The 27,374-nt window shown below is 34.4% G+C and overlaps 2 protein-coding genes across 7 annotated transcripts in view; one reads left to right on the top strand and one right to left on the bottom strand.

Moving 5' to 3' along the window:
• The window catches only part of LOC111049271 (G patch domain and ankyrin repeat-containing protein 1 homolog), a 92,141-nt gene that overhangs the window by 9,471 nt on the left and 55,296 nt on the right, over nucleotides 1-27,374 (top strand). For 2 of the 5 annotated variants that reach the window (XR_005570474.1, XR_005570473.1), the window contains exons 2-3: nucleotides 1,780-2,875; nucleotides 4,053-4,204. Coding sequence is in view for 2 of the 5 variants with exons in the window: in XM_039421118.1 (XP_039277052.1) it covers nucleotides 1,809-2,849 (1,041 nt within the window). In the remaining 3 variants the exon portion in view is untranslated. Of the gene's footprint in view, nucleotides 1-1,776; nucleotides 2,876-4,052; nucleotides 5,276-27,374 lie in introns of those variants that run through there. The other 3 variants (XM_039421118.1, XM_022335307.2, XM_039421119.1) reach the window with 3 other exon arrangements.
• On the bottom strand, nucleotides 15,532-18,978 carry LOC120349871. 2 transcript variants are annotated; one of them, XM_039421117.1, is made up of 2 exons: nucleotides 17,865-18,978; nucleotides 15,532-17,564 (listed from the first exon to the last, which is right to left on the bottom strand). In XM_039421117.1, the coding sequence occupies exons 1-2, from the start codon at nucleotides 18,920-18,922 to the stop codon at nucleotides 15,548-15,550; spliced, it is 3,075 nt and encodes a 1,024-aa protein (XP_039277051.1). In that variant the 5' UTR covers nucleotides 18,923-18,978; the 3' UTR covers nucleotides 15,532-15,547. The 2 variants fall into 2 exon arrangements, with proteins under 2 accessions (XP_039277051.1, XP_039277050.1); XM_039421116.1 differs by having other exon boundaries at nucleotides 15,532-18,978.

Raw genomic sequence — 27,374 nt, 5'->3', positions numbered from 1 at the left:
GTAAAATCAAATTCCTCACACGATGATAATCTATTAAGCCTATTCTAGATTTATTTTTGGTTGCAAGTTACCCCAAAATATTTCGTGGTCAAGCTGCTAGCACATTGTGAGGAAAATGTCTCCTTATCTCTTTCAAAGAATTTGCTCACTCTAAAGCCAGTGCTCGTTAGTCTAAACCTATAACTTTACTAAAATCAGCTCTGTTTCCACTTCAATCCAGTTAAACCTCCTAGAGGTGGCTCTGACAGAGTAGTTATGATAGTCAAAACATAGTACGGTATAATCTATAAAATATTTTAGTCTATATTCAATATGAAGCACAGTTGAATTAACTAAGGTAATTATCAATAACCAATGGAGCGTTTGCCTCAACTAATCAATTTGCTCATCCCCAACGGAATTCTCGAAACTTTGTTTGAATTGTACTTTCTACCCAACTTCATAACTCAAATTCTGTTCTGTTGAGTCATTTAAAGTTTGGTCTAGTGCATGCTAAGAGAGTAATAAATGAATAATTATAGTTGGAATAATGCTGATGATAGTTTACTGTTCACTACTGACTACACAAACACACAAGTCACTGCACCGGTGGATTGCGGCAGGATGTTAACCTGGGATAAGCACTTGAATCACTTGTGTGGGACAAATAATGGCAACGGTACAGTGAAGAGAATATATCGGCATCCATCTTCAATAATGCAGTATATTTATATGTGAATATGGTATGAGGGAAAACATTTATTATTTATTTATTGGATAGAGCAAACAATACAATAGTCGGAAAATAAAAAACAGACTATTGCCCAAAACTTCTTCTATTTCCTAATTTTGTCTCAAATCGTCCAAATATTATGTAGATTATGTCCATTTAAATTTCAACACCAAATCATCGATCTGAAACTATAAATCAGAATAAAACAAACCACATTTTACTCAATTTAATTTTAATTTGATGACAAAATTAGGAAAATAATTCTGTGACAAAATTAGGAAATAGAAGAAGTTTTGGGCAATAGCCTGTTTTTTATTTTCCGACTATTGTATTGTTTGCTGTATCCAATAAATAAATAATAGATGTTTTCCCTCATGCCATATGCATATATGAATATACTGCATTATTGAAGATGTATGCCGATATATTGTCTTCACTGTGCCATTGCCATTATTTGTCCCACACAAGTGATTGAAGGGCTTATCCCAGGTTAACATCCTGCCGCAATCCACCGGTGCAGTGACTCAAGTATTGTAGGTGATTGTAGGTGATTGTAATTGATGAAACTAGATGAAATGCTTGCCAGTCAATAGCTTTGTCAGAATATAAATAATAAAAATATCCTTGTTAGGGAGCTACAGATTGGGCACTCAGCAGTGATGTGGTGGATGGTCTGTATCTGTCTACAATTTCAATTCATAGAATTTCAGAATCCCGTTTATGCAAGAATGCTGTTGCCCTGCTGCAAGCAGTCCTAATCCTATTGAGCCTCATCCCCGTTTTTCTAGGGATACCTACTGGAAAGACCGCCACCTTATAACAATGCTATCAATGTATCATAACTGGGCATTGCCCAGTTATACGACCAGTTCCTGTTAATGCCTATTCGCATTGACACTATCAAATTTACCTTGTTAGTTGTACAACATTCTAAGAAGAAGATAGTAATATTGTATCTACTTTCATTTATAAATAAGTTCTCCATATAATTTCACATTCCATATTGCTGTTGATAAAAATGCATTTCAATTCTAATATTCATTTATAATTTACTTCTATTTTTTCAGATTATTGAATTGAAGATTCGCGTAGTATAATGACAAGTGAAGCAGAATCACAGCCTATCCTCTTACCAAGCGTTCATTTTGCACATGCAAGCTCCTTCAAATTCAAGCAATTCATCAAAGAGAAAACTGAAACAGAAGTGACACCTGTGAGAAAAACTGTGGTAGTGCCCGAGCTATCCGGATCGGCAGTTAAAAAAGAGTATGATCGAATTGTTTGTGATGCAACCACGTCTAGTGCCAACTCGAAACTTTGTAGTGTAGTTAGAAGAAACATTAGCAAGAAGAAAAGTAAAGCTTTCGATAAAGTTTTGACTGTTAATGCTTTAATGAGAGCTGTTGAAAGAGACGATGTAAAAACAGTTGGTGAATACTTGGAACATAATTTAAACTTTGTTGTCGACAGTAGAGACGAGTTTGGATGGAGTGCTCTTATGTGCGCGAGCTGTGCCGGGGCTGAAAATGTTGTAAAATTGCTTTTAAATTGTGATATTGATGTTGCAATTAAGGATAAAAAAGGCAACGATTGTTTATCATTGGCTAAGAGTAGAGGTAACAAAAACATTGTAAAACTAATAGAACATCATATAAATAATCCAAAAGAAAGAACATTGGACGATGTTTTTGTCATAGATGTGGACTCAGATGAAGCAAAAAATTCGGGTTCTTATTATTGTAAGGATTGTAAAGAATCTATGCCAACTTCCGCTAAACCTAACCATCTGACATCTACAGTACACAATTTCAACGCTGCGCGCAAATCAGGTTTGAAAACGTCTTATGGTATATCGGAAAGTAATAAAGGCTTTCAAATGCTTTTAAAAACTGGATGGGACAGAGAAAAAGGCCTCGGCCCCGAAGGAGAAGGCCACAAGTTCCCGCCCAAAGTGATGCTCAAGCAGGACCGGACAGGGCTGGGCGTCAACAAGTATGTTGCCAAAGTCACACACAACCTAGATGATGTACCTAAAAAACGACTAGAAAGGACCAACACAATAAATAAGAGGCAAAAAGAGAAGAAGTTGAGGAAGGACAAGATGAAGGATAGAGAGCTACGTAGGATTTTGAGCTAGATGACTGACAATCACCGAGATAACAAGTGAGTATTGTAAACATTATAAATCAATCATTATTTTCTACATTTCAACTTGAAAATTACCTAAGCTATGGTCGAAACTAGTCGTTGAAATATTTTTAAGTTTTTAATAATAAAGGGTACTACAAGTTTTTATATTGATTTTTATTAAATCAATAAGTTATATGGTATGCTTGTAATAATTTATAAATCAGTCCTGTATTACATTAAGGGCCGGTTTCCGAGCTCGGGATTTAGCTAAGTTACGGTATAGACTTTAAACATCTTGAGTCAGAAAATTGGCTTTCCGAAACTGGGCGTAGTCGCAGTTTTTATCACAATCTTTATTTTCTCATTTCTATAATTGGAAACGTTTTTCCTTGGCGAAATTAAACATTCCTAAATAATTCAAAATAGCTGAAACTTTACACTATTTTCTCTTTATTTTATTTTTTGTTTAATTTTCTAGTTTTTATGACTACGACTACGCCCCGGTTCGAAAAGCCAATTTTCTGACTCCAGCTGTTTAAAGTCTGGAACTTGGCTGAATCCCAAGCTCGGAAACCGGCCCTAAGAGTTTTAGAATATACGGGAGTGTCTCGATTAAAAGAAGAAGAAGAAGACTCATTTTCAGATTAACATAGAACAGAGACTGATGGTTGAACGTGGTTTCATTGTATTGTACTGTAATGTTTAGATTAGGTAAGATAAAACGTGATGTATATATAACCGTACAGTATGTTAGGGCTATATATTTTCAAGTCCTCACATATATACTATTTTCTTTTGATCTAATTGTTACCCTTTTCTGTTTTTCAAAGACACTACTTAATAGTTTTGGTTAATTATGAATTTTTCAAGTAGTAGAGTATCTAGGAAGTAATTTTCGTTCTTATAATCAAATGTGACACTTGAAAATTACATAATTAGTAGAAATTACTATTAGCTCAGTCATGTGGAAATACATGAAAATACCATCTTAGTTTATCCAATTATCAAGAATCACCATAAAAATAAATTGAAAAAATGGAACAACTAAACTGACTAATATACTTACTAGATTTGCAAAAACTCAAGATTTTTTTTCATTTTGAGTATATACTGTCATCCATACTATTGAAATCCATATTATATTCTATCTAATTCTATTCATATAAATTTATACTAGAATTTTAATGAAGTAGTATCATTTTCTTCTCAGGTGGATGTGACACTCCAAAACATGTGCCCGATTGAAGTGGACCAAGGCCGATGAAATATTATAAAGATGAAGAAAATAATATCGATTTGTCATAGAAATGGATGACTCCTTCATTACTGTATTCCTGCTAATAACAAAGAGCTGGGAAGAAGGTGAGTGTAAATCAACTTGCTATGGAATACTTCAAGTAAGTGAAGTCCCCACTTGTAACCAAGGAGGGCGAGAGAGATGAACACGTTCAGCAGGAAGTAGGTTTCAACAATTTGATTGCTCCCAGAGACCTGCTTCTGAAAATACCGATCCACAAGTGAAAATAATTATTGCATTAAAATCTTCTATTTTCATAATGCATCAAGGTTTGGTATTGATTTTTGTGAAAGCTCTGTAGTTAGCAATAAGGTAGAAAGGCATTTGAAAACGGTTCCATTCCGCAAATAAAAAGAAACCCTTACCAATCCATTTATTCTTGGAGACATGAGGGCTCTACTTGAGAATTTTTGGGTTTCAAAAGGATAGCTCCAAGAATAAAATTATAACAATAATTATTGACTATAATCTCTTCAATAGAATATGACTAAAATAAATCAATCAATGTTATTAGATAGAAAAAGAACATATTCAGCGGTCACAAGTATTTTCATTGTGATGAAAAAGAAAAAATCCAAGTACAAGTGGCAGGTAAATAATAATAACTATTCAAAATCATTCCAAGACAATTTTTCCAAATGGTTTTGTTGTGATTGTATTTTCAGTTTCATTGTGTAGAGAACATTGCCAACGGAGAATGTAAATCTCATTATCTGTAAAATAAAAAAGAAATTTAGAAAAAGTATTAGAATTATTAGACAAGAATTAATAGGCAAGATAGAAGATGAGGTTAATTTGATTGTTCTTGGAGATTGGAATGCAAAAGTTGGAGAGGGAGTTGAGGGAACAATGGTTGGAAAGTATGGACTTGGGCAAAGGAATGAGAGAGGAGAAAAGCTGCTAGAATTCTGTACAAGACATAAACTGGTGGTAACTGTTCAAGTCCATAAACTTCACAGTAGATTCGTCGACTTTAAATGAATTGAAAATTGTCAACGCGGAAGGTCCTATTGACGCCAGTAGTAATGCAACTTTCCGTTTTTCTGAAGCTTCATCAAGCCCTGAAGCAACCAATAATATTTTAAAAGATTTCATCCATGAAGACCAGGAATGGCTCACATCAGCCGTAATGACAAGGGGTAAAATATTGTTCATCATATTCGACATCGTAGGACGTACTTGGACTTGATAGTCAATTTGCAATGCACGACATAACACGATTCAGTTCGACCGAATTGAAGAGAGCAAATAGAATCACTTCTGACACCATGTTGTAAATTGTTCAATAATTAGACAAGTAGACAAACAGACAAGGTCTAACATAACCTAACATTTCAAAAGTGCTTGGCCCACGCTTCTTCCTCTTGTTGCCAACTCAATCATGCAACAGTATCAACATACAACATGCTATTTTTTATTAATGATATTAGACTAATTATAAGTATATGACTGGCATTGTCATTAGACTGTTATACATTGACTGACTGACTGACTGACTGACATACAAAAATAGACATACATTGACTAAAATACAAAAATGGTTGGCAATTGACATAAGCAAAAATAACTTCATATTTAAAATAAAATAGAATAGAATAATACACTAGTATGATAAAACACTACACACTAGAACTAGAATAATCAAACATGAGATTTGAAACCCAAGTGATAATGATGATTCATCAGGTTGAGACATTATTGAAAATCAGAAAATGAAAAACGACGTGGGGGCCTAGATACTCTTTTACCCTCTCTTGCCCCTGAAACTGTTTTGTCAAACTCAAAATCTCGAAACCCCGGAATCCATCTAATGATTCCTTATCCTGTGGAATGTACCCATTTTTATTACTTTGTGTCATGATAGGAGTAGATAAATACATTCTCTTTTGAATAAAATCATTACTGAAATGATTTCCATCATTGGAGGCTTGAATGTTATTTGGTGGAAAAGCTGGTTAATTAAGAAGGCATCGGTTTCTGGTGTAGGTAGTGCCACAGCGTGATGTGACATGGTATGATTGAGGATTTGCACCAATACCAGTAATCCTTCCTGTTAGCCAATTACTAGACGGATTTAATTTATATTTATAAAGGACATCATCACCAATCCTCAGGCTTGGCAAAGGTTTTGCTGTCAAATAATGCTTTTTGTAGTTGTCTTGATTTGATTTGACTTGGTTACTGTAAATATTGTGACTAATTAATTTTGGCTTCAATAAGCCTTCATTAATAGGAATATTGCACGTAAGCGCCGTGAATAGAGCAATTGAGAGGGAGAAGGCATGTTGTCTTTAGGTGTTTTGCGCTGAAGCAATACCAAGTGAATGTCTGAACTAGAGTCATGACATTTCCTCAAAATGTTTTTTACAATTTCGACTGCACTCTCAGCCATCTCAGTGATAGGGCCTAGTCATTAAGTGTATTGTGCGCCAGTCATCCATGAATGATTTGAAAGCACTTGAAGAAAAGGGTGGTCCACCATCAGTGACTAATTCCATGGGGATACCCTGACGACTGAAAATTGATTTGAAATTTGAAATCACAGTGACTGCTGTGTTGCAAGGTAGAGCTACCAATTCAATGAACGTTGAATGGTAATCTACTACAACCATGAACTTTTTGCCATTGAAGTCCAGTAAGTCAGCAGCAACTTTTTGCCATGGCAAATCTGGAGTAGTGTGTGGTTGCAGTGGCTCAGCTGTGTTAGCTGGAAGATACTTGAGACAAATGGAACACTCTTCTACCATGTTTTTAATGTCTTCAGAGATACCAGGCCTAAATAGGACTTGTAAATTTTTAGTTACTACATTAAACTAAACTAAATTACTAAACTACTAAATTTTTAGTTCGTTCAATGCCCATATGCCCACTATGTATCCTTTGCAATATCTCTCTACTTAAGGTAGTAGGAATTACTAGAATACTATTCCTGTAAAGTATTAAACTGGGTTTAAACTGCCCGGACTGCGACAGCCTATAATTGAATTCTCAAGACAGAATCCTTCAGGTAACCAATGCCTTAACTCAACAACTCACATCACAAACGGTTCAAGTATACGGGCCTCGAAAGAAAAATTCCAAATCTATTTATGTGAAAAACACATGCAGCCTTGATTCACAGACCAAAAGTCAACTCACTCTTGTTTGTATAGCATGGAGCTAAAACCCATATTGCCTTCACGAAACGTGATAAAACACACGTTTCATCTTTGTACATTGGAGATCTTCTCGCTTTATCAATTATATTTAATAATTAAATCCGCGACCAGATTTCCAATTCACAAAATAATATTTCAAAAATTGAATAGGTTTTGATGTCATGTATGACAAAGGTTATCAACTTCACTCAGTTATACCAACTATCAGGAGAGAATCTGTTAATAGTAGTGATAGGGTTGTAACTATTGTGAAAATTATAACAAATTATTTTAATACCTTTTAAATAAATGATATACCTTGCTTCAGATGTAACATTAGGTGGTTATTTCTAATAAATAATAAATATCGGGGGACCGAGCTTTGCTCTGGAGTGTATAGGCATAGAAAATTTGTAACGAAAGATTTAATTCATAGTCTATATTTATTCATTTTCTCAGTCTTACAATTATTTTTACAGTTATATGAGGAGACACAACAGGCTTATCCCAAAACTGTCCCTTTTCAAATGTATACTACAGTCCAAATCAAAATCTAGGTTAAGCTACTATCACTCATCAAAATAACAATTTATTTACACTGAAAAAAACATACACATCATCAATTACAAATAGATATACTATGAATTCGATTTAGAATGATATACTATGTTTGCTACATTATTTGTTAATATACTATGTACTATTCTACACTAACAGCAGCATCTAGTTACTATTTTTGACTTTCTGAAGTAAACATGTTTTCTAAAGGAAAGAGAAATAAACGAAAATTAGTTTTTCTTGCTAAATTTTTCTTCTTGTGAGATCTGCTGGATGATCCAACACATGCACTCGTTCACTCACTTCCATTACATGGTATCGACAGACGACAAAATTTCCAGCTGTTTTTCCAATGACGTATGTATCCTTTTAATGTCCTTCAGCGAGTTATCCCAGGGTTGAAACCTAGTGCAATCGAATTTTCATATCATAAACCTACTTTGTTCCAAATTTCGTGAGAATCGTTAGAGCCGTTTTCGAGATCCGTTGAACATAAATATATACCCATAAATATATACGGTAACCACATAACCAGATAACCACATAGGGCCATTCCACCGTCACGTATGGGTATGACTATTTTTTGAGCAATATAGACAATAAATAATGCAATTATGGAAAGTATAAAAAATAAAATTACCTTTGTCACGTACGGGACATGTCAGGTCAACCATTGTTCAAGATTGTGTTATAAATAGTACTTTTTCAGCTCTTCAACAACTCTGATGGGGCTGCATTTTTTTACAAATACACCTTGAGACATCAACTTTTAAAATACATATTCAGTTCTGGGAAACCCTTTGTATTAAATATGATTTCATTTTTTTCACCTTTGTCACGCATGGGACAAGGCTGTCACGTATGGGACTTGTACACTTATGAGTAAGGTTAATAAAAAAATGAGTGATTATATCAAAGTTGAAACCCTTGTAATGGACTGCACATCTATTAGTAAAACACAGTAGAGAAAATCAGTAAGTTTACAAGCTCAAATACGTATATTATTGAACTTAATGTAACTTGCAATGTATGTAGAATGTATTGGAGAGAAATATTGCAGGCTTTGAAACACCATAATTGTCAAGAAACCAATGGCTACATCTCAAGATCATTGTGATCAAATTTTTAGAGTCCTCTACTGTTGACAACTGTAGGAGCAGAAATGAGTTTAATCACTTCAGTATCTTTGTCATACACAATGCAGTCAGGTTTAACTGGCCATTTATAATGTCCAGGAGCACCAGTGGGTACCATAACTGAAACCCTTAGAGCACCAGTGGGTACCATAACTGAAACCCTTAGAGTCTTTTCAGATACAGTTTCAGTAATTTCTCCTGGATATAGCTTCTCTTAATATTGTGCCAGAACCCACTGTCCTTCTTTATATTCGCAGACATCGATGGCTATGTGTGGGCGGAGATTCAAGGTGTTTTCATTCTCCAGAGCATTCTTTTTCCCCAAAATATTCTTATTAGGCCTAGCACAAGATATTAGTGAAGCCCAAAAATACCAGGTACAGCTTGAATATCATCCCAAGGCTTCTGGTTGGCTATCATGTCTCCTATGTGATCTACTCCAACATAGAACACTTGGGTCTTACTACAAACTTCCGAAGCAACTGCTGCAAAGTCTTTAGCAGATTGAATGCGAGATCCTTCGCCTTGAGCTATCATCTTCATTCTCACCAACCTCTTTGCATTGCCACCAACTCCATCCACAATACCTTCGCCATGTTGTGCTATTGCAAAGTACTTCCATGAGAAGTGTGCATTATACTCATCAGACAACAGTTCAAGCGTTTTCACCATAAATTTGTTTTTAAATTCAGAAGATGGGCCATCGCTCCAAATTACTTCCCATAACCATATAAATAAATAAATATATATACTATATATATAGTGTATATATATATAGTATATATAATAGAATCATTATCCTAGAAAATTAAGCGAACAATTTCTGTATGTATGTATATATATAGTATATATATATTGCCGTGCTACCAATTTTTCCTAAATCGGCTGGATAGCATTTCACCTATTAACCTAAGGAAATTTATCGGCTCCAACGTAATAGATTCTTGATAAATTATGAATGGATCTATCGCCTATGAATGAGAAATCCAATTTTCAGAGCAAATGAACTTATAATCTTCAGATGAATTTTGGCAAAATATTATACAAATAGACAAAGAATTATATCTTACAAGCCTAAGCATCTACAGTTACTACGAACTAAATACTTATCTAGTTTACAGTTGAAAAAACAGTGGCTATTGGCTTGTATACACACAAATCAATAAACAGACAAAATAGAACACTATAAACTGATTAAAACTCAAATTAAAACATTAATAAATTCACTTAAATAGAAAATTATTTAAAGAGCACAAAGTTACAACACCCATCAGCCAGCCATGTTTCAGAGAGAAGAACAGGAAAAAACAAAGCTACAAGGAAGCCTCGTCGTCAGAACAAAAAACCACATCTCAAAATCAGTGATGACTTTATGACACGTCAACAACAAAATTATAAATTACAAGTTTAGAATTCACATTTTATATTTGTTCTCAATAAAACTTTATTTTGAAACTATTATTTTAAATTTTTTATATATCATCTCGATTTAAATAAACCATTTATCTATTAATTCTGTTCTGTCAACCCAGCCTCGGTGACAACATGGAACAATGCAACAATCATTTACGATAAAAAATTCTCAGTCGAAAAGTTTGTCCGTATATCGATGACTCTGATATTTACTATAAAGTTTCATAGATATCGAATTGAAGATTCGATTCCAATGTGAGAAAAAATGTAATATTACAAATCCCCTCCTCTTGACATAAAAAAAATTTACTGTTTGAAAATTGTTGAAATTAAATTTGAGAACAGTAACAATTTTTTCTATAAAAACATTACATGTCAACTATAATTGAAAATTATTATAAAAATTTATCAATAGCATTTGTTATATGTTTCCAAACAATATTTCAAAGTATAGAATATCAAAATTACTTTTGATTTAGCCTTATAATTTAAAGGAAAATATCTCAACAGAAAGTTTAATATGTAAAGAATAGTTTTTTTTTTTTTTTGAAATTGCAAATAAATTTAATAGATAGAAAAATTCAATTTTTTATTGCATAAAAAAATTAGTATGTTGAATGAAAAATTTATTATTATTATTATTTTTTTTTTTTTTTTAATGAATTGATGAATTGTTACATTTAATTTTCACATAAAATTTCAATAAATCAAAAAATGTTCATTTCTTTCACTATTGACGCGGTTGATTTTATTGATCCACATTTTGGAAAACAGTCCGTAAAGGCACTCAGTATGATTTTCAGTTAAGTGTGACTCCAGTGTGATGACATCAGTGTTGGGCTGATCCGAATACTTGTAGTGTTGGGCTGATACTTGTAGTCGACTGATGCATATCAAACTCGATACAGGTGACATCTCAGTTAGCATTGCTTCATGCTTGTAGTAGACGTCTGCATTCCAAACTCGATACAGATGACATCTCAGTTAGCATTGCTTCATGCTTGTAGTAGACGGCTGCATTCCAAACTCGATATAGAGTCACGTAAATTTTGTATCATATTTGTAATTATACAATGTACATTTCAGGCTTGAAATGACAATGTAATTCGTTTTTTGGAAAAGAGATAGACGCTGCATACAGGATTAATTTAGGTGAGGATTAATTTAGGTAAGGTTTGGTTTTTTGATACTTTCAGTGTTCAAGGTTTAGAGTTCTGCATACAGGAATAATTTAGGAGAGGATTTTTTTTTAATCAATTCTTTCATGATACTGTGACTGTTATTCTGAATTCAAAGTTGCAAACGTGACCATGGATGGCAATTACCTCCAGGTAATGTAGTAGTGTTGAAGTTTGAGATACAAAGTCAGCAATAAGCGTTGGCATTGTTATTGGCGTATGCTTTGGTGTCGGCATTGGCATCGGCGTTGATATTGGCATTGGCGCAGGCATCGGCGTAGATTTTGGCATTGGCATCAGCATTGGTGCAGGCATTGGCGTAGCTATTGGCATTGGCACAGCATTGGCACAGGCATTGGCATAGATATTGGCGTTGGCATCAGCACAGGCATCGGCGTAGATTTTGGCGTAGTTATTGGTGTTGATATTGGTGTTGACATTGGCGTAGTTATTAGTGTAGGCATCAGCACAGGCATCGGCGTAGATTTTGGCGTTGGCATCAGCATTGGCGCAGGCATTGATTTTGGCGTAGTTATTGGTGTTGATATTGGTGTTGACATTGGCGTAGCTATTAGTGTAGGCATCAGCATAGATTTTGGCATTGGCATCAGCATTGGCGCAGGCATTGGCGTAGCTATTGGCATTGGCATCAGCATTGGCACAGGCATTGGCATAGATATTGGCGTTGGCATCAGCACAGGCATCGGCATAGTTATTGGTGTAGATATTAGTGTAGATATTGGCGTAGTTATTGGTGTAGGCCTCAGCGTAGATTTTGGCGTAGTTATTGGTGTTGATATTGGTGTTGACATTGGCGTAGTTGAGTCACACTAGTTCGAAAATCACCCAAATGTTCTTAACACTCTTCATGGCGTTCACTTGTTGCCGATTTCGAGATTCACATGATAATTATTTCAATGTTAATGTCTGTGCTGTACCTGTTATCTTAAAATGCTTATAAACTAAGAAGAAAATCTTTGATTAGGCTATCAATACAATCTAATACACATGATAATTATTTTTAAGTACTAGCTGTACCCTGCCACGCTTCGCAGTGGCACATTGTGATTGAATGTTTATTTTTTTTTTTCTGTGGCCCCCACTATATATAAAATATGTGTTGGGAAACCACAAATATTATGCTTGTTAAATAAATTATGAACATCTGTGTTATGTGAGCTGTTAAATCTGGTTTATTGTGCAATTACAAAACTAAAAGGAAAAATAATGTTTATGTGAGAAATAAAATGAAAAAAAGAAAATTTTAGAAAAAAGAAATTAAAATGAGTAAATGAATACCTATATATAAAATAGAAAATTATTGATGGAAAATAATTAGATTCTAAAAGAAAAAAATATTTGAGAATAGTCTCTTAAAAAGGATTGATAAAAAAATGAATTAATAATATTCATAATATCTAGTTTGTAATAAGGTCTTCACTATAATTTATTCTATTTTCAATTATCCAAGTTTTTGTTTTTGCTTTAAATATATTAACCAGTACCATTTCCTTGATGTCCATTGGCAGCCTGTTGTAAATCTTCGGTCCTAAGTATGTGACTGTTCTCTGGGCGGCAGTTGTTGTCATCCTGGGGACTGCTAGATCAATATTCCTTCTTCGCGTGCTGTGGGTGTGGTCCATGTTGAGAAAGAACTGCGGGTTTTTCCTGATGAATGTGAGTAATTTGTGAATGTAAATTTGGCGTATGCTTTGGTGTCGGCATTGGCATCGGCGTTGATATTGGCATTGGCGCAGGCATCGGCGTAGATTTTGGCATTGGCATCAGCATTGGTGCAGGCATTGGCGTAGCTATTGGCATTGGCATCAGGCATTGGCATAGCTATTGGCATTGGCACAGGCATTGGCATAGATATTGGCGTTGGCATCAGCACAGGCATCGGCGTAGATTTTGGCGTAGTTATTGGTGTTGATATTGGTGTTGACATTGGCGTAGTTATTAGTGTAGGCATCAGCTCAGGCATCGGCGTAGATTTTGGCGTTGGCATCAGCATTGGCGCAGGCATTGATTTTGGCGTAGTTATTGGTGTTGATATTGGTGTTGACATTGGCGTAGCTATTAGTGTAGGCATCAGCATAGATTTTGGCATTGGCATCAGCATTGGCGCAGGCATTGGCGTAGCTATTGGCATTGGCATCAGCATTGGCACAGGCATTGGCATAGATATTGGCGTTGGCATCAGCACAGGCATCGGCATAGTTATTGGTGTAGATATTAGTGTAGATATTGGCGTAGTTATTGGTGTAGGCCTCAGCGTAGATTTTGGCGTAGTTATTGGTGTTGATATTGGTGTTGACATTGGCGTAGTTGAGTCACACTAGTTCGAAAATCACCCAAATGTTCTTAACACTCTTCATGGCGTTCACTTGTTGCCGATTTCGAGATTCACATGATAATTATTTCAATGTTAATGTCTGTGCTGTACCTGTTATCTTAAAATGCTTATAAACTAAGAAGAAAATCTTTGATTAGGCTATCAATACAATCTAATACACATGATAATTATTTTTAAGTACTAGCTGTACCCTGCCACGCTTCGCAGTGGCACATTGTGATTGAATGTTTATTTTTTTTTTTCTGTGGCCCCCACTATATATAAAATATGTGTTGGGAAACCACAAATATTATGCTTGTTAAATAAATTATGAACATCTGTGTTATGTGAGCTGTTAAATCTGGTTTATTGTGCAATTACAAAACTAAAAGGAAAAATAATGTTTATGTGAGAAATAAAATGAAAAAAAGAAAATTTTAGAAAAAAGAAATTAAAATGAGTAAATGAATACCTATATATAAAATAGAAAATTATTGATGGAAAATAATTAGATTCTAAAAGAAAAAAATATTTGAGAATAGTCTCTTAAAAAGGATTGATAAAAAAATGAATTAATAATATTCATAATATCTAGTTTGTAATAAGGTCTTCACTATAATTTATTCTATTTTCAATTATCCAAGTTTTTGTTTTTGCTTTAAATATATTAACCAGTACCATTTCCTTGATGTCCATTGGCAGCCTGTTGTAAATCTTCGGTCCTAAGTATGTGACTGTTCTCTGGGCGGCAGTTGTTGTCATCCTGGGGACTGCTAGATCAATATTCCTTCTTCGCGTGCTGTGGGTGTGGTCCATGTTGAGAAAGAACTGCGGGTTTTTCCTGATGAATGTGAGTAATTTGTGAATGTAAATTTGTCGGATGCTCAGTAGTTGGAGCTCTTCATATAGAGAATCTGAAGGGTAGAGTGGATGTTTCTGTCCCATTATTCTGAGGATGAGTTTCTGGACTTTAAAAACAGGATTGATATGGCAGAAATACGTAGCTCCCCATGCCAGGATTCCATATCTTGCTATTGACTCTACCAATGCGTGATATACAATTTTTAACGTATCCAGTGTGAGTATCTGTCGGAGTTGAATGAAACTGTAAACCAGTTTCCTGAGTTTTGTTGTTTGCTGTATGATGTGTTTGTCCCACCAAAGTAAGTCGTCTATTATAACTCCTAAATATTTTATATTATCTGTTCGTTCTACTGATGGACAATTGCAGTCTATGCGATTTATTTTGCAGTGATGTAACTTGATTGTATTTCGTACAGGTTTTTTGGAGTCCGTCAGTGAAAATGCTAGAAATTTAGTTTTTGATGAATTGAGAGTCAGGATATTACTGTGGAGCCAAAGTGTAATTTTTTCCATGCCTAATTCAGCGGTTATGAAAGTCTCGTTCCAGTTGTTGCCTTGAAATATCACAGCTGTGTCGTCGGCAAAGACAATAATCTTGCCACCAATGTCGAGTGAGCACAACTCATTGGCAAAGATGAGGTACAGTATCGGACCAAGAACTGTTCCTTGTGGCACGCCGAATTTTACAGGAAGGCCTTCTTCTGCACTCAGATTTTTCCCTATTCTCACTCTCTGTTTGCGAATGGTTGAGAAATGAGAAAAAACAAAGAATACATTTCATATAAGTTTAATTTTGCAATACTTGTTTATATACAATATTTTTTGTTTTTCCACTGTCTGCGTAAATATAAAGACTATCTGGTTTGCCGACTCGGGAACACGCAACATACAGTTGTCCATGTGAAAAGCAATCCACATCTAAATCTAGACCACACAATTCTAAAGATTGACCTTGAGCTTTGTTGATTGTGATTGCAAATGCCAATCGAATTGGGAATTGCAATCTTTTAAATTGAAATGGTGTATCGGTCGGGATCGTGGGTATTCGAGGAATGAGGACATCTTCACCTTTGAAAGGCCCTGTTAAAATCGTTGCTTCCACTACATTATTCATTAATCTCTTAACTGCAAGTCGCGTGCCGTTGCAGAGTTTTGGCTGATTAATATTCCGCAAGAGGATAATTGGCACACCTACTTTCAATTTCAATATGTGTGGTGGTATCCCTGGCAGATCAAGTGAGTTTAGAAATTCTGTTGGATAATTAACTACTTCATCAGCTTCCACAACAGTGTCTATCGACTTATATGTAGTTTCATCACTTTGAATACTGGATTGTATAACATTATTAAGTTGATAGACATCTTTATTCTTTGCGGCAAGGATAGCTCGTTCACTGAGCCAATCATGATTTCTATGATTTATCTGAATGTCAGGAAATACTTTTTCGATCAGTTCTTCTTTTGATGTAACTAAATTACAAAAATTATCGGGAAGTGATATTTGTCTAGACGTCTCATCGACTGGCAGCTGACCGTTTCCAATTTCCAGTAACTGTCGTGAGAATACCTCAGCTGATGGATCATTCTGCAACTGGACACGCATATTCGTAGTCAACTCCAATGTATGTACGTGCCGCCATAGTGTTGAATATTTCAGGCAAGCATTAATTTCGTCTGCTGGTGTCGATCGAGAAATTACAGGCAATGTTTGCCTAAAATCTCCTGCGAGCAATATCAATGCATTCCCGAATGGTTGAACGTTTCCACGCAAGTCTCGTAATGATCGATCAAGAGCTTCGAGCGATTTTTTATGTGCCATTGTGCATTCATCCCAAACAATTAGTTTACATTTTTGTAATACTTTTCCCATACCGGATGCTTTAGAAATATTGCACGTAGGAGTCTCAATGATTTGCATGTTTAATGGCAACTTTAGAGCTGAATGCGCAGTTCTTCCACCTGGTAACAATGTTGCAGCTATTCCAGACGAAGCAAGAGCTAAGGCTATATCACTTTTTGATCGAACCGTTGCTAGAATCAATCTAATGAGGAATGTTTTCCCAGTTCCTCCTGGCGCATCCAAGAAGAAGGTCCCCCCAACTCCGTCATTTATCATTTGCATTATGCGATCATAAATGCCTTTCTGTTCCCACGTTAATTTGGGAATGTTCGATTGGACATATGCCTGAAGATCATTAATGTTGTAACTCTGTTCACGGCGTAAATCTACATCAAATGCAGCAGTCGCAGTTCGGGTTGGTGCTGGCATTCCTAATTGACTAAGAACTTTATTTGCAATAGCTAAGCACTTGTCCTCAATATTTATCAATGCTTCGTTGTAAATGGCTTCTGTAAATTCTAAGGTCATATTGGCATTTTCAAGGCGTACTCTATGCAAAATATCTTCAGCCATATGCGAACGATATCTTTCCCATAACTCTGTGGGAGATGAAGGAAAGCAAGCGGTCAATATAATCGCAAATAATGCGCGAATTTGGTTTGGATGTGCAGTGTTGCACGCGTCATTGATGCATATGTTCCACTGTTGGTCATTTTCTAATAAATTCAGAGCTTGACACGTAGCGCGAAAAGTGGCATGTGTGACGCCGTCAACTATTTTTAATTGCTGGAAAGATGTAGGACCAGGCACATTTACCAATAGCATGCGAAGGTAAAAACATTCATCTTGATTGGGATGCACTGTATAAAGTCTACCAATTGTATTTTCTTTGAAAATGCCAGGGTGACCGTTGACTGGCTCCCCTCGTTTGCGCCGTACAAATACTTTTCTAGTTACATTCCACGTGTAGTAAGAGGGAACTTCTGAATACATTAGTGTTCTGGCAAAAGCGTCTTCCTGGCATAAGGTGAAAAAAGCAGTCAGAGTTGTACCAGGTGGATTAAGGGCTCTTTCTTGCACATTTGCATCTGTGAAATAAACACGCTGTCCATTTTCTAAATGTACTGCCAAGTGAACCACAGCTGGATTGCGTTCATGCATGGGAAATGAAAAAATTCGCCATGCAGCCTCATTGCTGCTTATGTATCTTCCAGCCTGGTATTGAGCAATTTCATCAATATCTCGTACTGCATTATTGTCACAATTATCAGATTGCACACTAAAAACTGCCATATCGCTGCCTTTATTTACATATTTACAGATATATTTAATCGATTTCACAGAATTGCAATATTCTACGTTTATGTGGGCTTGGTATGTTTTTGACAGTAAAGGAGAATATGGAACCACCCAACGGTTGTCTACATCAATATCACCATTTCGCATGTGTATAGTTGCCGAATTTCCACCATCTTCAGTTGATCGTCTTCTATACCGAGGATATCCATCGTCGCCTGTTACTGTGTTTGCTGTAAATGCTCGAGGATATTGCTTAGAGCATTTCCCATCTACCATGCATGGTGAATTTGGATTTAGTGTACCACATGGTCCATGTATCATGTTTTTGATGATCACTGCATGCAAATCCTTATCGCTGTCAGCCCGTGGAATCTCAGCGCATATCACGTCATCAATTTCGTCTGAAGTTATTTTATTGTAGAGCCAGATTAGTATATGCGCATGTGGTAATCCTCTCTTCTGCCATTCCACTGAATACATCCAGCAGCGCACAGATCCAAATACTTCAAGTTTCACAATGAAATCCATCAGCGATTTAAGCTTTTGCCGGAAAACACGTGCTATAATGTCATGCCTATCCACGTGTGATTGCCCAGGAAATAACAGCTGCTGTATCTCGTCCCAAACTGGATTGCAAGTGAAAGTGATAAATAAATCTGGACGCCCATAATGACGAACATATGACATTGCATCTTGAGCATATTCTTGCATGTGACGTGGACTGCCAATGAATGAAGATGGCAAAATAGTTAGCTTTCCAACGTTGGTTGTATTACCATCATTCACAACTGCATCTCGCAAATGAATATATTCTTCAGAGCGTAGTTTAGTCTGATTCAAACGAAGAAATAGCAAACGTTCCGTTTCAATTTTTGCATACATATCCACAAGGTACTGGTGAAATAACTGACGGAATTTTAGAATATGATTGTCCTCGTTCATCCGAATCATTAAGCGGTATGCGTAAAAGTTCATTGAGCTGCACTTTTTATTGATTTCTGCACCATTTACTGGATTTATCATTTTCACATTGAAATGATATCCATCAGCACCATCCCAAAAGATCAATGGATATTGTAAAGCATCGTAACAATGGTGAGTTTCTGCTACATTTATTAATTGATTATTTCTTCGATGGAGAACAATATCTCTAGGTTGGAACTGATCACCAACTATGACAATTGCTACTTCGTCTATAGTTGGAGCATTATATCTCCGGACATGTTCTCCAGCAGGAGTTTTGTCTGCGTGAATAACAATTTTGTGGGTATCTGATGGCATCATATCAATTGCTGTTTTGAACAAACGCACCAAACTGTTCCTTTCGTGAAGAAGCTCCTGCAGCTGCAAAATAATGGATCTTCTTAGCGAGTTATGTATTCCACAACGTGCATCTACTTCATGTCTATCATCACCAATGAAGTACATTTGTAGAAATTTATGGTCACTATCTGAGAATGGGAGCAGGGAGCCAGCTTTGTGATATATTTGCCCTTTGATTTTAAAAGTTGGCATGAATTGAGCAGTCACGATTTCCGCACCAAATGATGTCATTTGGAAGCAAGAGTTATATTTCCTGATGTTCGATAAGAAATGCTTTGATTCAGCGGTAGATCCAGTAAGTAAAGTTTTCAATGGCTCTGGTGGTGCATCAAGTTGAGGCAATTTGATTTTTCCGCCAGCACAACACATCCCTTTCGTTTCATTATTAAACTTTAGAGCCTGGCAGTAGCTACATACATGACTCATCTGACCAATGACAACATGCTGACTTGAACTATAATCAATAGCTGGATTGTACCGGAACGCAAGACGATTGTATTCCAGATGCAGATCAGCTGTTCTTTCTGTTCATGTTTCAGCTATCCTCACCCTTTCGCGTTCATTGCGTTCAAAACGAACCAAATCTGTTGCTGCAGAACGCGACTGACGTGCTCGCAATCGTGCATCCTCAAGCCTGGCTGCTCGTCTTTCTGCTGGGTCCACGTTACGTGTCTGGATGGTGTTTAGCCTGTTCCTCTCTCGTAAAGATGTTTGCTCTTCCTCAGTGATATTCGAACGCCATCTCCTTATCCTTCTGCATTGTGAGTGCGACGGCCCAAATTTGACTTTCTGCGAGGCATTATTTTGGTTTTTACTGAAAGAGAAGAAAGGAAAATATGTGTGTGTATTACTTTACACACGTAAGAAGTTTTGTTATTGTTTAATTAGTAAACTAATATTTCACGTATTTATTTCGTATATATATTACGTATTTAATATTAAATAAATAATAATTACAAAAAAATAAATCGCGGTTGTCAGCGATTCAGTTATTCAAATATAACTTATAATAGATATTTAGAAATAATTGCATAGTTATGAGGGAAACAATCGATATATTCTCAATATTGAATAACCTTTTTGAGATTTATAGGCCTACCAAAAAATTAATACCACCAAAAAATATATTATATTTTTTATCGAATAAAATAAATTTTATATATTTATACTCAATTTAATGAAAAATCTCACTATATCAGAAATAAAGACAATTAAATTCCCTACAAAACGGGTGGTCAACGAAAATTTTCCGACCAGTGGTTCCGGAGATAGAGCGTTTTAAAGACAAAAACAGTTTTTGATAAGCGCTCTCACTCGGTAACTTTCCAAGTGGTACCGACGCGAGGATCTTTGATGCTGAGCCTCTGATGCAACGGGAATGAAACTGACCGGCTGAGCATTAAACGCTGGTCACGTTGAGTGATCATCTCGCATTGCGTATTGAAACTACTGTACATAAATCCTTTCCAACAATCAACTTATATCAATTATTTAATAGACTAATATATTATTATAATCTATCCCTTCATTTTGTTTATATGATCAAATAACCAGCTGACTACTAAAATATTAGCCTACTTTGTATTTTAGCATGCAACACAGCCCAGATCGTATTATCAACAACACCGTTGTCAAATGCCGGTATGTTAGTAGAAAAGAGATAAGAATTTTTTTTATTTCTCGTTGTTTTATGATAGAAGGAAACATAGCATGAATATGAAATAGAAATAAGATATTGAAACTATAAGATAAGCCGATCAGCTTATGAACTAAGGTTTGGAGGATTATGAAACATTGACAATTGAGAAATTATGAATACACAAATGCAAGAATAAAAGCCTCAATAATTATTATTCATTACAAGATTGATTTACATCGATAAGATTATACTCACACTATCGACTGAATCGCCAATTGATTGTAGCACGGTACCGGTATCGATCCATTCACTGATTGAAATTACTACAATATTAACACAAGTAACACGATTATTTGCACTGAAACACGAATTTATTATCGAAAAAAAAGCATCGGTATGCTTTCTTTGTTCTGAATTGCGAAAGTAATTGAAATCCAATAATTGTACCGGAAAACATACGGTAATCAAGAGTGTAGTTTACCGGTACTCTATATCTCACGAACCTGTTGAAGCTGCGTTTTGAAACATGCGCGCTATCTAGCGGTCAGATTTTGCACTTTGATTGCAGCAGCGCTCAGCTCAAATCTGGCCAAAAATGGCCAAAGTTTCACCCCCTCCCCCCGGGCCACCCTGCGAGCCCGGTCAATTTTTTTTTTTTTAATCGACTTATTTTCGCGAGCTGACCCCGAATGTGAAGTCAAAAATCGGAAAAATCCATAAACAAAAAAGTTAAAAATTTTCGGGCGAGCGTAGCGCCCCTGAAAATTGTAAAAAGTAGATAAAAACCATCCTTGATGCGGATTTTATATCATGTTGAAATTTCAACTCAATCGGTCCAGTACTTTTGGAGTTTTTGCATTACACACAAACCAACATAACATTTTTATATATATAGATATAGTCAATATAAAATTGAAATTCGTTAACATCTTATTATACAGTCAGCAATACATAAATTGTGAAATATGGAGATATCAATTATAAATTTCAATATAAAAAAAAATTCATTTATTCACTGTTCAAATATTTTATAAAAAGCAAATTATTCAATATTATTAATCATCGTTTGTTGGATACTATAGTTTATTTCAACTTTTCAATGTTCTAAACACAAACTACATTTCATGACAAAACTTTACTATCAATCATTAAACAAGAAATCATTCAAAACATCAATAATATTTTGCTTCAAAGGCAATCAATATTCATAAGTAATCTGCATCCATGGCAATCAACATAAGTAATCATTATTTTGCATCTATGGCAATCAACATAAGTAATCAACACAAAAAATATTATCTCATTACTGCCTCTCTAAGTCATAACCTTCTGGTCATTTCTTCTTCAGGCAATAATGGTTTTCCATCTCAAAAAACAATCACATACCAGCAAAATTCTAATCAACAAACCCCACTAAAATTTCTACATACACTCCAGCATCCATTTCAAACGATAATCAATCATATCAAAATTTATAGAACAAACAGTTTTAAAATTTAAAAAAAAATATCAATTACAAAAACTTTAGAAAAATTTTAACCTTTAACTCATTTCAATTGATAATATAACACAACGTTTTTATTCAATGAAAACATTATTATTCAAGTTAACCTTCATTAATACATCACATATATATGGCTACACAATTCATTAATACTTTCAAATTTTGAAGTTTATTTATTATAACAAAAGAATTTATACATAAGAATAGATTTCAGCATGTTCTAAATTGAACCATTTATTTTTGAAAATAATTTATAATTTAAAGACTGTATAATAAATATAAACATTTCAAGATTACAATACAAAGACGATCAAGATGGATAATGGGTAAATAAGTTCCCTAAAAAAAATACAAACAAGAGGAAAAGAAAACTGGGTAAATAAATTTCCTAAATAATACAAAGAAGAGAAAGATTAATTAGAGCCTATCCTACATGTCAGTACTAAACTTTCATGAGGAAGTATATTTAATAAAATATACTACTATGGAATTTTGTAAATTCCAAGTATGACTCTAATTTGTTATAATTGTGAGCTATCACTCCCACAAAAACAACTGGTGAAGGAAAAAAAATGTTGACTATTGTGACTGGGTGGAGAGTTCCTAGATGTCTGTAAGGCAATGTGATAGCAGACTCTAGTATCGGACCACAAAAACAAAAGTATGCAAAAGTTTTTACAAACATTTGATGTTGCAGTCTTAAGGTTTTTATATCGCAAACAAGTAGGTCAGATAATCGAGTCCAGCCATATGTGGCTCACGCCCACACCTCTAAAAGAATCACACCTACTTGTCTACCAAAAATCCAAAGTATTGGACAGCAAAAAAAAAAATAAAATGCAAAATGGGTTAAAAGCCCAGAAGAAAACTATAACCTAATTACATATGGCTTATGGCACGATATGCAATGAAAGATGAGAACATGGGACAAAATTTTGCTCTGAAAAACCTAATTACCTAATATGATACCTGAAAAAAATAGACATGATTAAAATATGTAATACATGATGAAAAAATATACCACAAGCAAACAATTATTTACACTACAATGGATAGATTTTAGAAAAGTTAAGTTTTATCAACAATTTAAAGATTAGGAAAATAAGCTACTATTTTAACTTCTAATATTATTTCAGAAAAAAAATACAAATTTAAATGACTATGGACAAGATTGGTTAAGATATGCGTCATAGAAGAATTTTACTGAACATTACACAAAGACAGGAAAGAATTGAAATTTGAAAAGATTAAGGGCCAAGAAAAATAGGCTACAGGATTCCTAATCATTGTGTGCTTTCTGATGGTATTTCTTCATCATATATTGATTGACTCTCACAATTTTACCTGTACTTATCTCTTCAAGTTTGAAACACCCTTTATTGAGATCAACTCTTACTATATAAGGTCCACGATATTTAGGACACAGCTTGGCAGAAAACTTCTTCAGCTTGCTCGACAAAATGTAATTTCGAATTACAACTAGATCATCAACCTTGAATTTATACTTGGGTTTATTATGCATATTCTGTTTGAATCTTCTGATGACACCTCTATTCTTTATTCTGTACAGTATTCGTTTGTTTCTGATACCTTCTTCTTCAAGTTCAAACTTATTTTCTACAGGATATTTGATATACTTAAAAACAAGATGTGCCAATTTATGATTCATCATAAGCTCCATGGGTATGTGACCAGTCGATTCATGAAAATTGTTGTTGATGACAAATTCAACCTTATCAATATACTTGTACCAAATATTATGCTTATTTACAGGAACGTAAGTTCTCAATATGCGATTGACCTCTTTCAATGGTCTTTCACTAAGATTTGCCTGGGGATGATAAACTGGAATGTAGTAATATTTTATACCTAATCTTTCCATAGATTCTTTCCACAATCTGCTTTGAAAACAAGTACCATTATCACTGATTATATATTCAAATTTACCAAATTCATTTACATATTTTTCAACAACTTTTACTAAATTATGAGCGTTAGCCTTAACTATAGGATACAACTTTGTAAACTTAGTAAAGCCATCATGAATAATGCACATCCATTTGTACTTGCCACCTGGTAATTCTCCATAAACATCAATGAACACTTTGTGATGTTTTTTCTCAGAAATTATGGTATGAATTTCTAATAATTTCTTTTCATTTGATGTCTTTACAAGTTGACAATACTTACAGTATCTTATAGTTTTGGTAACAAGTCTGTAACAATCTTTTATGTAGAAGGTTTCTTCAATAAATTTGCATGTTTTTGATATACCTACATGACCTAATCTTTCATGAAATTCAACTATCAATTCTTCATACAGTGCTGAAGGCACACAAACTTTCCAAAAACTATTCTTTCCAGATTTTCTAGTGAACAAAAGATCATCATTTACTTTAAAAAATTTGTTGATATTCAAATTACCTGTCTCTAACTTTTCTCTTACATTTTTTAACCAAACATCATCTTTTTGAATTTCTTTGATCTTCTTTACTATCTCGATTAACTTGTTATCACTCTTAATGATATTTAATACCTTGAATTCATTTGAATTTCGATTTTCTAAATTACCTTCATAATCAGTTCTAGAAATGATATCTGGCACAATGTTATCCTTTCCTGCTACAAATTCCCACTCAATATTAAAATTCTGTAATGCAAGAATCCATCTTCCCAAACGACCATGTCCTATCTTACATTTTTTTAAAAAGGTCAAGGCTTTATGATCTGTACGGACAACTATTTTTTGATTACCAAAATAATTTTGAAGTTTCATCAAGCCAAATAATACAGCTAAACATTCTTTCTCACATATTGTGTAATTTTATTCAGATTTCGTTAAGCTTCTGCTAGCATATGCAATGACACAGTGTTCCTTATCTTCACCTTCCTGAAATAACTCAGCTGCAATTCCTACATCACTGGCATCAGTGGCCAAAATGAAATTTTTGTTATAATCAGGATGTTTCAAGATCACACAGTCGATGAACCTATCTTTAATTTCTTGAAAGGTATCATTATCTTTTTCAGTCCAAATGAATTTATTTTTCTTGCATAGAAGATGCTTAAAACGATTTGTCAAGTATGAATAATTTTTCTGAAACTTTCTGTAAAAATTACAGAGACCTATGAATGACTGCAATTGTTTCAAATTTTGAGGAATGGGAAATTTCTGAATAGCCTTTAGCTTAGAGTCATCTGCTTCAATACCATTTTTACTTATAATATAACCCAAATACTTTATCTTATCTGCAATAAATTTCGATTTATTCAGTTTCAACTTCAAATTACTTTCCCTCAACTTATTGAATAATAGTTCAATTCGACTGATATGTTGTTCAAGAGATATACTAGAAATGGCAAGATCATCAATATAAGCAATAGTAAACTCACAAACCTCTTCACCTAGCATTTTGTACAAGCACTTGATAAATTCAGAACCACTAATATTCAATCCAAATGGTAGATGTGTATATTGATAAGTCTGTCCAAAAACATTGAAAGCTACATACTTTTTACTATCTTCAGTTAATTTTACCTGATTGAAACCTTGAGTGAGATCAAAACTGCTAATGTAGTTGCACTTATTGAAACGAATGATCAAGTTATCTATTGGTTCAGTTTCTGTAAAATCCCTTATTATGTACGGTACTTATTTATTTCTCTTCCATCTAAACATAATCGAATTTCATTATTTGGCTTTTTCACTACTACCCTAGGGCTTGTATATTCAGAGCTACCTGGTTCAATGATTTTCTGATCTAACATTTTCTTCAATTCTTTCTTGACTTGATCTCTATACTGATATGGAATTGGATAACTCTTCTTATCTAATTTCACATCATCTTTCATTTTGAGTTGACATAAATAGTCTTTTGCAGATCCAGGACTATCAGAGAAAATATCTTTGTTATTTTCAAATACGTCAATTAATTTGTTTACCAATTCAGGAGATTCATCGCTTAGCTGTAATCTTAAATTATCAATCTGCTGATTCCATAAAGTATCAAACGTTTCTTGGTCTCTTACTATGTTAACATGAAAAAGTCTATTGTACTTCAAGGTATCCTTTTTTATAAATGGAAAACAACAATCTTTCAATGATATCATATTTTGATTAAAATCAATAATTGCTCCAGCATCTTTTAAGAAATCACAACCCACCAAAATATCTACATTTAAATCTTGAACTATAAGAAAAACTATTGGCAATTCTAACTTACCAAAAAATACCTCTAACATAATCTGTTTATTTATCTTCTTATGTCTCATACCAGTAGCTACAACTATACTTACATTAGGAGCTGGTACCAAGTTCAACTTGAGATTGTTTTTCTTCATTTCATCAACAAGTTTCTCATTAATTACATTTACCTCAGAGCCAGTGTCAATAATCATTTGATATTTCTTATTGAAAATTTGTACTTCTATTTCTGCTAAATCATATCCAGTAGGTGGAGTATTCTCTTGTTCCTCCAATAGTTCATTAAAAATACAACCTATCATGTATGGTTCTTCTTGACAAACAGTTTCATATTTATTCATATCTTCATCTACCTGAATTTCTGGAGTATGTACCATATTAACACTTGATGCTTTAATATGACTTTCTTGATAACTAGGCATTACTTCATTACTTAAATTCTTACAACTATTTTCTTGCACATGAATTTGACTGATTAATTCTGGCTTTCTTACTTCAAACCTGTTTGAAGTTTCTGAATCAAAATTTATTTTATTCATGTCTACAGTTATATCAAAATTTGACCTTTCCTTAACTGGGAGAGCAGGGCTGTCGTTTCGTCGTCCCATTATTAGTTTAAAGGAGCATTATGTCTTGGACGATTTGCATTTGTCTGATTTGAAGTTTGAGTAGGCATATAACCTGGCGGTGGGAAGCTGAAATCTAACTGGTAGTTGTTAGCTGGTCGATTTGGATTTGATTGATTTGAATTCACAAGTTGATGATTTCTATTATCTCTGAAATTATGCTGAAAATTTTGATCTCT

Source organism: Nilaparvata lugens, chromosome 2, assembly GCF_014356525.2.
Source record: "Nilaparvata lugens isolate BPH chromosome 2, ASM1435652v1, whole genome shotgun sequence".
In the NCBI taxonomy this organism is placed as follows: Eukaryota; Metazoa; Arthropoda; class Insecta; order Hemiptera; family Delphacidae; genus Nilaparvata; species Nilaparvata lugens.
This window is presented reverse-complemented; position numbering and strand designations above follow the sequence as displayed.

Coding starts and splice junctions, on each gene's coding strand:
- LOC120349871 (XM_039421116.1), bottom strand. CDS start 18,922: ATGATAAATCCAGTAAATGGTGCAGAAATCAATAAAAAGTGCAGCTCA.